The sequence below is a fragment of the Vipera ursinii genome (genome assembly GCF_947247035.1).
Source record: "Vipera ursinii genome assembly, chromosome: 1".
Classification (NCBI taxonomy): Eukaryota; Metazoa; Chordata; class Lepidosauria; order Squamata; family Viperidae; genus Vipera; species Vipera ursinii.
The window spans coordinates 195,122,856-195,136,193 of NC_139512.1; the positions used below are offsets into that span (position 1 = coordinate 195,122,856).

Here is a 13,338-nt window from a genome sequence, read left to right on the forward strand (position 1 = left end):
TCATAATCTTTTTGGTAATATAGTTCCATTACACATAGAATTCTTTTTGTAATTTTTGGTTAAGGACTTGGACACTGATGGTGAAGCCTCCTTAAAAAAGTAATTTGTGGCACAATAATTCATATAAAACTATTTAGACAATACTATGATGATGTAAGTCTTTTAGCAGAACCAGCAGTAGACTAATCACCTTATCAGTCTGGATCACCAGCGATATTTATTGCTCTTTTTATAATAAAGTTGCAGCTTGTTGTTTTGTGCATACATGTGTTCCTCCTTATCTTTGTTTTATTTTCTCCTACATTGGAGATATGGTAAGAACCAAAGTGAGCCTTGTCGTTTTTACATTGTTTATAGTAACAGTAGTTAGGTGATATGCTTTAGTTATAATCTATTTCTCCCCGCAAATAAAAATACAAAAATGTAAAGAAAACTATAGAATGTTTAATAATATAATTAAAATCTAGTCAAAGGTCAGATCTATTTATCAAACTTTAAAGTACATAATTAAAATATTTTATTATCTCTTTACAGTATCAACAAGTATTGGTAATCTTTCAGTTAATATAAAAGAGGTTCATGAAATAGTTTCCACCAAGGGCAAAAAATTCGTATGATATTCTAAATATATAATGTTGATGGTGATTAATCATCACATGTGTTGCCCTAGGAACATACAAATACAGTAGATTTAAGGCACCTTGCTGTATGTAAATGAATTATATGACTGACATATAAATAGTGAGATTCAGGCAGAGCTGAGCACATTTAATTCCTCTTGATTTAACCATTTATGCAAGCAGTTAACATTTACTAGTGAATTATTTGAAGATGATTTCAGAATCTATGTTAATTGAAAGCTGCTTGTTTTTCACAGCAAGTGATCTGTAGGACCTTATTTTTTTTTTTACTATTCATCAATATTTTTGATTTAAACCAGACCAAAATGCACTACTTCGACAGAGTTCTTTCCTCTAATTTCCTGCTGAAAGAGAAAGTGGAAAATAATAATAGTATATGAATCATATAATATAAAGTGATTATTTTTTGCTAAAGAAAGGATTACATTAAAAACATCAAACGAAGAAACAAAAGCAGAAGGTCATCATTCTGATATAAATAAAGCTTGTGAAAGATAGAGATTGCTTTCTTGAATTTGTTTAAAAATGAGAGAACTATTTGTAATTCTGGTTAAAAATACTACAAGTTTCAAGTCAAATCTCAAGTATATATTTTGAGAAAAAAAATGTTAAAAAATGTCTGAAAATGGACCTTTGCAATTATGGCTGTACTTTGTAATATACTACAACAGGCCTAAAATATGAGTCCTGTACTGAAGAACATATTTCTTTACAATGATGAATTACTTTTTGTAAAATCTACAAATGTTTCCAGCTTCCTGATGAAAACAAACTATTGTAGGTGTGGAACTTGAAACAAAAAGAAACTTGCCGTATTGCAATATTTAGCATATGTTCTAATCATTTCAGTAACAAGTTATACCTTTTGGCAGGAGAAATGTGCAAGCTACAGCTGCTTCAGGCTTATTTTTGTATGCTGGCAAGTTCAAGTAAAACTTTTAAGATTTTTTTTTAAAGTTTTGACATATCAGAATAAATCAATCTTGGGGAAAAAAAGACAAGCAGCTCTATCTGATAGTATATTTGTTCTAACAAAGACTTTTTAATGCAAAGTTGTATAACATCTGCATTTCAACAGGTAGCTAATATTTTATTCCTATATCCTCTAATTGGTGCCAGCCTAGTTGTTACATTAAAGTATTGCAAGTAAAAAACTTTGAACAAATGAGCTGACCTTTGCTAACAAACCCAAGACTTGCACATTAAAATGTTTTTCCATACTTCTCTTTATAGCAGTTTTCTGCTATCCCAAGTGGCATAATTATAAAACAGAAACCAATTAATATTTCCTCCTGTATTTCCAACATGATTCTCAGATATTTATTTATTTAGAAAATTTGTATCACCGCCTTACTCGCACATCTTTCACTATCCTTAAAGTGAGGCTCTTAGGCAACAAATGAACTATAGTTTTGAATATATTGATTTCAAAATTGAAGTCTATTATAGTTTAACTTTCATAAGGCTTTCTGTTGCTGTGTGGAAATAATAATAAAAAAGCCCTTTGGGGACATAAACTTGTCATTTTATACTAGAAAATGGAAAAAAGTGCTTACCTGTTCCTCATGTACTTCCTGAAAAATTTCTAAAAAAAACCCCAAAACAAATATCTGAGTAAACTATTAGGAAATCATGTAAAATGGTTATAATTTAACTAACTTTTGATTTTATATGATGCATGTTGTTTTCTACATGTATGTGTATACATACCTATGGATATAAGCAATACATTTACTGATTATATATGATTACTGCAGATAGTGTTTGTACATAGAGTAACCCATCATTGTCGTTCCCTTTTTATGCTTTTTACATGTGTCTACCTCTCCCCTCTCATGTGGAAAAATAACATATAGATAGTAGAGGCAACATGCTTTAATAAATAGTTTGGGAAACAAAATGTCTGCAAGAAAACAGCCAAGCTCAGAGAGCACCAAGGACCCCTCAGTGTAACATCTTCAGTTTACTACTCAAGTAATAATTCTATGTCAGTGGAAAAGGCAACAGTCAAGATGCAGAATTTTATATTCTTCCCGAAGGGTGAACAAGCAGCTCTGCTTATCTCCTTCATGTCTTTCTTTTCTTGGGAATTGAAGTAGCAAGGATCAGGTGAATAATACTTTCTGCCATGTGCCGGGTGTGTATATTCTTGGTATGCATGGAAATCTGGGTGGAGTCCTAAAAAGCTTGCCTTTGTGCCAAACCAAGCTTTAAGCAAAAGAAGCTCATTTAATTATTTGAAATGGTAAATCTTCAGCATGTAAGGTGATTTTTCATAATATAATCCTGTTCACGTCCACACAACAGCAATACTGAGTGCAGTGAGGTTCATTGTTAGGAAGTGACACCCTTGCCTACATTTTCTGGAATCACCTTATCCCAATCACCAATTTATTCCAACTACCATCTTTTTTCTTCTTCAGTATTTTCAGTATGGCTATTAATATCCAATAATCCAATATCCAGTATACTCAATAATAGCCATACATTGTTTTATCTTTTTAAAAATTCTATAAAATGGACACATGATTTACATTTTGCACTATTAATTACATTTTTCTTTCTATTAATTCCTATCTGTGTTTCCTGTTTTGGGAACATTTTGCAAATGACTTGTAGCCATCCGTGGTTTTTGACAAAAGAGATAAATAAGAGTCAGAGCTTTTACACAACGTAAACCAGAGGTCATCAACCTTTGTCAGTTGGTGGACCAGAGGAAAAGGGAGGGGGAAGCATTTTACATGTGTGCATGTCTACGCACATGGGGCCGTGAGCATGTGTGTGCTGCAAACAGGGCAGGACTAGTGCCCACATGATATTCACTAACCCTGTCCCGTTCTTGCATGGCGCAGCACCTTGTTTCTGCACCTTGCAGCATGGTGGCGGTCTGGTTTTGTGCCCTGTGGTGTGGTGATGCCCCATTTTTGCACCCTGCAGTGCGGCAGTGGCCCATTTCCGCACCCCATGTTGCGGCAGCATCTGTTTTTGTGCCTTGCAGCATGGTGGTAGGCTGTTTTCGCCCCCTGGCACTAGCACAAATGAGGGGGTGCACACACACTGGCCAGCCTGTCCCACGGCCCAGTGGTGAGTAGGCCATGGCCCACTACCGGGCAGCAGCCTACAGGTTGGGGATCCCTGACACTTAATTTTTAATGGAGTTCACCAATTCAGAAAAACAATGTGGATTGATCAAGTGAGGAATATATTTCTGATAGCTCTGCTCTGAGTCGTCTTATCTGTGATCCACAGACCAAGCTATAAGTGAAGCAGAGGCACACAATCTGAAGTTCTATGAACTAAATTGCCCCGACAGAGACATGAGTCCCCATATTATTATTATTTTTTGTCATGAGATACCCACTTTGAGGCATGTGACCCTTCATCAAAGAAAGTGGCGTATTTCTGGATGAAAAATTACTAGACTTCCACAAAAACAACATCTTAAATTAATTAATTTATGAAAGCTTAAGAGAAGCAGGCAAGTAAGAATAGGTACACTTATCAATATTTTATTTTTGTTCTTCCCTATCAAGATTGTTCTCAGGAGATCTAAATCTTGGTTTGATACTGAATCTAAATCTTAGTTTTCTTTTTATCAAAATTTTTAAAAAGGCTGTCCTCCTGGTAGTAAACATTTCAATGTAACAGCACTTTCAGTGTATTTAACTGTTTTTAGAATAGAAAATATCTAAAATAAAAAAGGCAAACTATAAAGAGAAATGGAGGAGTTTAATTGCAACTGCTAAGATCCATCCTGAATATGGCGCCTAGTTAACAGCTCTTTTAATGATAGAGATTTTGGTTTAACCTGCCAAATATCTGCAGAAGCATGGGAGAATAATTTCCAATGTATCTTCAGAATGGAATAATTATTTATTATTTATTTATTGAATTTGTATACTGCCCTATTCCCATAGGACTCGAGCGGTTTACAGGGCAGTTAAAACCATGAAATACAAAAATTAAGATCAATTAAAACAATTAATTAAATTCAAGGCCCAAAAGTAAATCTAAAACCCAATTAAAATTAAAAAACCCTCAGTATGGGCCAAACAGCTCGAAGAGCCAAGTTTTCAGTTTTCAGCCACAATCCAGTTGTGACTTACTCTCAAAGTAATCTTCCTGACTGATTGCTTATGCTGTATCTACATCAGAGCTTAAGAACCTTATTATTGTATACAGTTAGGACTTGGAGAAGCCCTGAGAAGTGGATTTATCTCCCCAGAAGGAAGAACAAGGATTGATGGCTTCCAGTGATGACTGCTTTATTTATGACCATTAACAGTTTTCTGTTGGACTGGAAATGTGTTATTATCCCTTTCTATAAAGATAAAGGAAATAGGGTTGACCTTGCCCACTATAAACCAATTAACTCGTTTGTTACAATAAGAAAGCTAAACACCAAATTATGTATCTAAAATAATGGGATTGGATCAAAAATACGCATATTTTTGTTGAGGAATAGGCTGACTTTAGAGGGGGGCAATCAATCTAGATATTTTCCTTTACCATATAGCTGAAAAATATTCCTCCTATTCTAGAAATCTCTTTTTATAGACTTCACTGACCGCAAATCAGCTATTAATTTGATCCAGGGAGAGTCTGTGGGGAAAAATGAAGGGGTTCCTCAGTAGACTAAGAGCCCTTGTTAATTTCTCTATTCTAATATCTCTTTGTGAGTTAGATATTCCAGATATTTCTGGAGCTGTTCCTACACAGAGAGTGGTGAGGCAGAGGTCATATTAAAGTCATTACTTTATAATTCATATTTTAATTCAATAATTCAGGCCGTCTCATTTTTTAAGCATCATGTTCCTCTATTAGCAAACAGCAATAGTACTTAGACCTATATATGGCTTCACAGTGCTTTACAGCCGTCTCTTAGCACTTTACAGAGTCAGCATATTGCCCCCAACAATCCGGGCCCTCATTGCCCCATCAAATAGAATGGTTCCAGCTGGTTTGAATGTAGATTCCCCACAATTTTTGAAATTTCTGATTGGAAAACTCTACTGATCCGTCAAATCACCAATTTCTACCACACTTTTCATTATAAGTATTTTATAGCACCCTTACCTGTTTGACATGCAGTTTTGTCCATCTCCTGTTTAGTACAAAAATCTGTCAAAAACTCGCACTCCCTTTTGTCTACTTCACTAGAAAAGATGGAACAGCAAGAAGATGTATTATCCAAAGGTCCCATGATGTATTGTTAAATGTGCTGAAGCATTTTAATTATTATTGCCTTCAAGTCAGTTTTTTAACTCCAGGTGACTGCCTGGACAAGTCCTTGAATGTTTCTTGGAAAGATTTTGGAAGGGTTTGCCATTGCTGGCTTCTTGGGGCTGAGACAGAATGACTGGTCCAAGGACACCCAGCTGGCTTTGTGCCCAGTTGGGACTGAAACTCACAGTCTGCCACTTTCTAACCAGGTTCCTTAATCATTTATGTCACACTGGTTTTGATACATTTTTATACAGTCATAATTATATATATACAATAATTATAACTTATGTTTAATGATAAAAATGGTACAAATAGCAAGAACTGTAGCAATAAAAAACAAAAATCAAATGTACAGCCTAACCAAAAAAAGACGCCCCCCCACATTAAAGAAAAACCAAAACTAAAATTGTATAAGGCTTAGGCATTCCGTATATGGACTGCATATAATCAGAAGACTATTAGATGGCAGCAACGAGCTAAAACATGCTATCCTTTGTTGCCATTTTGTGGTCATCCAGATTTTTTTCAGCTCACAGATGGTATGCCTAATAATACTTAGAGCATAACATTCTTTATGTATTCCTGTAAAACTAACTTGTGGGACAATCTTAATGACAACCAAAGAAATCTGTCTTTCAGAAAAACTAGGTTTGGCTGACCCAAATAAAGTAACATAACAAAATCTCTAAATTTCATAAGATATCACATATAGCATTTTACATACATATGGAGTTTCTGGGAATGGAAAAAGTGTGTTATCTTGCCATAGAATATGAACAGGATAATATCAAAAGTATTATTTAAATTAAATTGGTTCCAAAAGCTTCGAAACAGGAAGATTTTAATTTGTTGAAGCATGACCTGACTGAACAGAATTTTCCACACCTAGGGGGTATATATATATATATTTTATACACACATACCGCCATGCTAATATAGTTATTATTTTTATAAATAAATTATTTTTTACGTCTTCTGGCTGAGCAAGCAAGTAAAATGCCTGGACAAGTCCAAGTCAAATCCATCTGTGATTGGTTTGGATTTATTTATTGTTTCAATTAATTGAACTGAACTGAGTCAACTTTATGCAAACTACTGTGAATCTATAGGAATTTTATAATTTTCTTTGAGCCATGGTAAACTACAGTGAGGTAGAGCTATCTCATCCCAGTAAGCTTTATTGGCTCAGGCAAAGAAACCGAGGCATTTCATTGGAGACTAGATTAAAAGAGTTTCTGTTCTGCTTTCTACTTCCATTATCTTTCCATAGTTGTTGATCAGCTTTTCTACACATAGTTGTGGACTCCTTGGTGAACTGTAAATTGCTTTTTTAAGCTGCCAAATTGCTGGCTGTAACGTCTTCCATTTGAATGTTCTTAACAGAGCTTAAAACTATCATTCCTTTCTGGGCATCTCTTTAAAATTAGACAAAACTTGGGCGGATTTCATATATATTCCAAAGGCTTAAAAGAAGAAGTTACTTGCTTCTAGTTTTTATCAGAGTCAATTAACACGAAAAGCCCAAAAAGGGATAAAAGCAAATGTTATCTAATATATATAAATGCTTGTGCAAAGCAGTACGAAGTACGATTATTTCTAAGATGCATTAATAGGTCTGGTTTGCTTACAATAAGTTAAAAAATTAAAAAATTCCTCAGTCCTGGCCGGAAAGCTCAAAGAGCCACGTCTTCAGGTCCCGGTGGAACGAACGAAAATCAGGGGCAGTCCTAAGCTCTATGGGTAACTGGTTCCAGAGGGCAGGTGCGCCCACAGAGAAGGCCCTCCCTGTGGGAGCGCACAGACGAAGGGAACTTGATGCCGGCAGTAGGTGTTCCCTGAGATATCCCGGACTCAAGCCATTTAGGGCTTTATAGGTCATCACCAGCACCTTGAATCTCACCCGAAGGGCAACCGGAAGCCAATGCAGCTCGCGGAGCAGAGGTGTTATATGGGAGTATCGGGAAGCCCCCATCACAACTCGCGCGGCTGCATTCTGCACCAGCTGAAGCCTCCGAGTGGTCCTCAAAGGCAGCCCCATGTAGAGAGCATTGCAGTAGTCTAACCGGGAGGTCACGAGCGCATGACTGTGCGCAAGGCATCTCGGTCCAGATAGGGCCGCAACTGGCGTAGCAGGTGAACCTGGGCAAAAGCCCCCCTGGTCACGGCCCCTATATGATCTTCAAGGCTGAGCCGTGAGTCCAGGAGGACACCCAAGTTGCAAGCCCTATCGACGGGGGGGTAACACCTCAGCCCCCATCATTAAAGATGGAATAGAATGGTTCACTCGAGATGCCTGTACGCACAGCCACTCAGTCTTGGCAGGATTGAGTCTGAGCCTGTTTCTCCCCATCCAAACCTGAACCGCCTCCAGGCAACGGGACATCACGTCGAGGGCATCACTGAGTTGGTTTGGGGTGGAAAGAAAAAGTTGGGTATCATCGGCGTACTGATGATACCCCACCCCAAAACCACGAATGATCTCACCCAGCGGCTTCATATAGATATTGAACAGGAGGGGAGAGAGGACCGACCCCTGAGGAACTCCACAAACAAGAGACTTCGAGGCGGACCTCTGCCTTCCCGTCAACACCGACTGCGAACGGCCCAAGAGGTAGGAGGAGAACCACCGCAAAACAGTGCCCCCCACTCCCAACCCCCTGAAACGTCACAGCAGGATACCATGGTCGATGGTATCAAAAGCCGCTGAGAGATCTAATAGGACAACTCCTGTCCTGAGCCCGCCAGAGATCATTCATCAGCGCGACCAATGCCGTCTCCGTGCTGTACCCGGGCCTGAAACCCGATTGGTACGGGTCAAGATAATCAGTTTCCTCCAGGAACAGAGGAAGCTGATGCGTCACCACACTCTCAACAACCTTCGCTAAAAAATGAAGATTGGAGACTGGACGATAGTTATTCAAAATAGCTGGATCCAGAGCAGGCTTCTTGACAAGGGGTCTCACCACCGCTTCCTTCAAAGCGGGAAAGACACCCTCGCTCAAAGAGGCAGATATCACTGCCTGGAACCAGCCTCGTGTCTCCTCCCGAGCTGAATAAACAAGCCAGGAAGGGCATGGGTCCAATAAAAAGGTGGTAGAGCTCAGCCTCCCCATAATCCTGTTCACCTCCTCGGGAGTCACAGGATCAAACTCAGTCCAGGTAATACTCTCAAGACCGCTCGATTCCTCCCTGTCAGACTCTGCCCAGTCAGAGTCCAAACCGGTCCAAATCTGAGCGATTTTGTCCGCCAGATGCTGGCTAAACTCCTCGGCCCGCCCCTGCAAGGGCTCCTCCCTCACCTCCTGAGAAAGGGAACGAGTTACCCTAAACAGGGCGGTCGGGCGATTATCTGCGGACGCGATGAGGGCGGCGAAGTAATTAGACTTCGCCGTCCTCATCGCCGTGAGATAAGACCTAGTGAAAGATCTTATTTGCAATCGGTCAGATTCAGACCGGCTGGATCTCCAACAGCTCTCCAGACTGGTAATTTTTCTTTATTTTGTATTGTTCAATCTGTTTTTAATACTGTATACCACTCAGAGTTGGTATACAATCAGGTGGCCATCACAAATATGATTAAATCCATCCATCCATCCATCCATCCCAGTTATTTTCTTCAACACCTGTCCTTCCCATTATACCATTTTAGGTTTATAGCCCCATTTTAAATTTGTCTTTGGTGTGCAGTTACATTTTTTTCTAGATACGTTTGATAGTTTCCTGCTTTAAGCATTTTACCTTGTAGAGCTGTTGCATGTCATAAATTTGAAGAAATCATCACTTGTACTGCATGGTAGGAGACTGCCTTCAATTTTCTGTTCTTGTGGTATCATACACAGGGCCACGACAGGTTCTTTTAAATTATCTTCTGTGGTTTTATGTCTTAGAATCTCTACGGATTTAATAAATAAAACTGGTATCTTCTATTGCCAGAAAATATAAGATTTAAAAAGAGATAGTAATAATCTTTAATAGCAATTGGAGTTGCCTCTACAGGTAGTCCTCGAGTTACAAATGTAATGGAGCTCACAACTTGAAAACTCGTGGAAGTGGATCTCGTACCTCAAACGAGATCACTCCCTTGCTCATTAAGACACACGTGGCCCGTTAAGCGAATATAAGCTGTCTCAGGGTGGGGAAGGCATGGAACAGGCCCCCAAGGCCTCCCTGACCCACTAAGATATCTCATGCTTCCTCGCCTCTTCCTGCCATGCCGGACTCAGCTTCAAAAGATCCATCTCCTCTCTGCCGCGGTTCCTGCTGCCGCCCGGATCTGAGGCCAGGGATGCTTCTGCATGCCTCAAGAGGCTGGATCGGGGTGTCAGAGGCCTTTTCCAGGCTGCTGCCGCCCAGATCTGAGGCCAGGGACACTTCCGTGGCCCTCCGGCAGCCTGATCCAGGGGCTAGAGGCCTTCTCCAGGCTGCTGCTGCCTGGAAATGTCCCCCAGCCTCAGATCCGGGCGGCAGCAGCCTGGAGAAGGCCTCTGACATCCCGATGCAGCCTCTGGAGGCACATGGAAGCGTCTCCCGGCTTTGGTTTCATTCTCTGTTGCAGAGAACAGAGGCCTAAAGTACTGTGAGATCACGCGAGATCAGTAGCATGAGATCTCGCTCCACTGATCTTGTGTATTCTTGTGTTTCTTTAGGCCTCCATTCTCTGCGAACTCACCGAAGGTCTGGAGCGGCCAAGAAAGCGAAAGATCTCGATTTTTGCAGGGTGAGTATAGAAGGCCTGGTGCCTGGGGAGGCCCGGGAAGGGGTGGGGAGGGAGAGAATAACTCATAAGGGCGAACAATTGCCGTGGTGCTGCAATATTCGTAATTTTGGGACTTGCTTGTAAGCACTAGGGGGCATTTATCATGTAACTTCGAATGAGTGTTAGTGAACGCTCGTAATTTGGGGATTACCTGTATTCAAGCGACTCCTATTACTCTCCATAAAAACATACAGTATGAAATTACTAGACATTATTGTCACTTCACAGATTGTTATACATAGTGGTAAAACCTATATCACTGGAAGTGTTCACTTCTAGAAGGATTAAATACAAGCTATTAGTATTCTGTCAATAAAACCAAATTGACATTTATAACTGGGATAATATGAACATAATGTTAACAGCTTTTTCAAAGAAATAACAAAAACAACGGCACTTTGATAAAAACACTGACTTTATGATTTTCAAGAAACAGTTTATGAAGTGATAGCTAAAAAGTGATGCCACTGCAGCGGTAGAGTTATGTCACGTTTTTGTAGATGCTGAAAATGGCAGCATCTTCAAGATGCTAGCTAAACTTACTAGGGCATAAGCTACTGCAAACAGGAGCTCACTTCCTCAGATGCTTAGAGTGGGTTTGATATTACAGAACTTTAAATTTAGGGAGTGGAAGAGGGAGAAGTGGATGGGGGAAAAAAAGTTATGAGCCTTACATGATTGTAAAATTGAGGAAGAGACAGAGTGCCACTTTTATCAGTTAGCAAAAGTAATAGGCTAAGAGCTCATTAGTCTGTTCAAATCTTCAGTAATGGATTGTAATTTTTTAACTGTTTGTAATTCTGCTGCCAAAGTTTCCTGTTCCACCACTCTATTTGAGGCCAGTGACAGTGTTCGTGAGGCTGGAATGTTGTGCCGTTGTCTTGTTTCCAATTTGGGCTCTGATGTTCAATTACTATTCATTTATTTTCTTATGCAAAAGCTATCTTTGTTTGTCCTATGTAGAATTCAGAAAAACGGATTATGACATGCATCTTACATGATGAACATATGAAGGCACCCCTAACATTGCGAGTGACAATTATATTCTATTATTGTGCTAAGGTAGCTTTGGTGGAATAGTGGAATAATTTCTTTGGGTGACTTTATATTTGAACCAGGCTTAGGAAATAGAAGTGTCTTTCATCTACTGAAAATACTTAAAGCTTAATAATAATTCCCAAAATGAAAATGATCTGTTACATTCTTATAGAAGTTTTTAAAAAATAGAATTATAATTTAAGATAGTAGAAATTATAATTCTTGATACAAAGAGACCCACTGCCTAATTTCCCCCAGAATTAATTACATATAGTTTATACTGAGAGGCGAGGCATGCAACCCTTCTCCTTTAATTTGTTGATGAACATTAGCCTATCTGTAAAACACAGTCACCTATTCTCACAAAAAGCTTACCACATGCAATTTGATCAACAGGGGATTCTGACAAGTCTTAGGATTTCGGTGTTTGGTTTAGCACATGGTAATGCAGATACACTTCTTTGTGTTGGCACTGTGCCCAGAAATGGGGAACAATTTGTTTTCTTAAGTTTCCATTCTACTTTCTAAAGTGAAATTGATTTCAAAGGTGTATTATGACACAGAATAATGAAACTGGCATCTTAATATTGCATCATTGACATGTCTACTTAACAGGAACCATTAAATATGTACAAAGTAACAGCTGTTCTTGTATAAAACAGCTTTTTTGGCATGAAAACACACTTGATAAGTGAAGATAAACCATTTTTAAAAATATCTTTTGTACTCTGCATGATAAATGCAGTTAATTCTGTATAATCTGATGTTTACACAGTACTCATAATGCAAAACCTTCTTAGGCAAGAATAAACCTTAAAATGCTGAAGCAAACATTTAATCAGAATATTTCATGCTGATTTTGAAAAATTCAATATATTCAGACGTATAACTTACAAACTGTGATGGTATTTACATTTATTTTGCAGATATACCCCAAATGAGCCATTAAGCCAGATTTTGTTTATTACTTGTTCTAAAAAGCTATTATTGGAACGTTCTGTTCTTAAAGACTCATGGGGGCACGTTTTAAGATGAAATTTTTAAAGAGGAAAGTCATTCAGCCCTCCTTCGGCTAGACTAGCAGAAAAGAAAACGTGTCATATCCATGAAAAGATTGTTTTTGCAAGTAGGAGAGATTGCTGTTCCCTTAACAGAATAAGAAGTAAATCTGGATGTTTCTCAATGGCTTAATACTGTACCAAAGGTCATTATTATCCTTCAGCCAGCTGGAAATTGTGAATTGAGATGCTTTTTCAATGTTTATTTTGAAATAAAAAAATTAGAAAGATACATTTCTTAATTTAGCTTCTCTGTCCAATACTAACATAAATAGTTGCACAACTGATGCCAACACCTTGCCTTAAAATCTGCTACTTTAGACAGAAAGATGGAAGGACATTTTCTGAGTTTGGTTGAAAACAAAATTAATACTATAGAAAGGAAGAATGAAAAAGTGAACATCTGCAGGCAGAGCCCCAAATCAAAAATAGCACCTTCAGAAACAACACCCAAAAGGTTTGAAATGGCCATCCATGATGTATCAAAACTCTAGAGAAATACAAGTAGTCCTTGACTTACGACCATAAATGAGCCCAAAATTTCTGTTGTTAACTGAAACATTTTAAGGTGAGTTTTGCCCCATTTTACAACCTTTCTTGTCATAATTGTTAAGTGAAT

At 38.5% G+C, this 13,338-nt stretch overlaps 1 protein-coding gene across 1 annotated transcript in view; it reads right to left on the minus strand.

Annotated features, from left to right (window-relative positions):
* Nucleotides 1-406: 406 nt before the first annotated feature.
* The window catches only part of WDPCP (WD repeat containing planar cell polarity effector), a 133,396-nt gene continuing 120,464 nt past the window's right edge, over nt 407-13,338 (minus strand). Inside the window, exons 14-17 of the mRNA XM_083370015.1 lie at nt 9,606-9,759; nt 5,718-5,797; nt 2,198-2,226; nt 407-985 (exon numbers count right to left, since the gene is read on the minus strand). Coding sequence (XP_083226141.1) covers nt 932-985; nt 2,198-2,226; nt 5,718-5,797; nt 9,606-9,759 — 317 coding nt within the window. The 3' untranslated portion in view covers nt 407-931. The remainder of the gene's footprint in view (nt 986-2,197; nt 2,227-5,717; nt 5,798-9,605; nt 9,760-13,338) is intronic.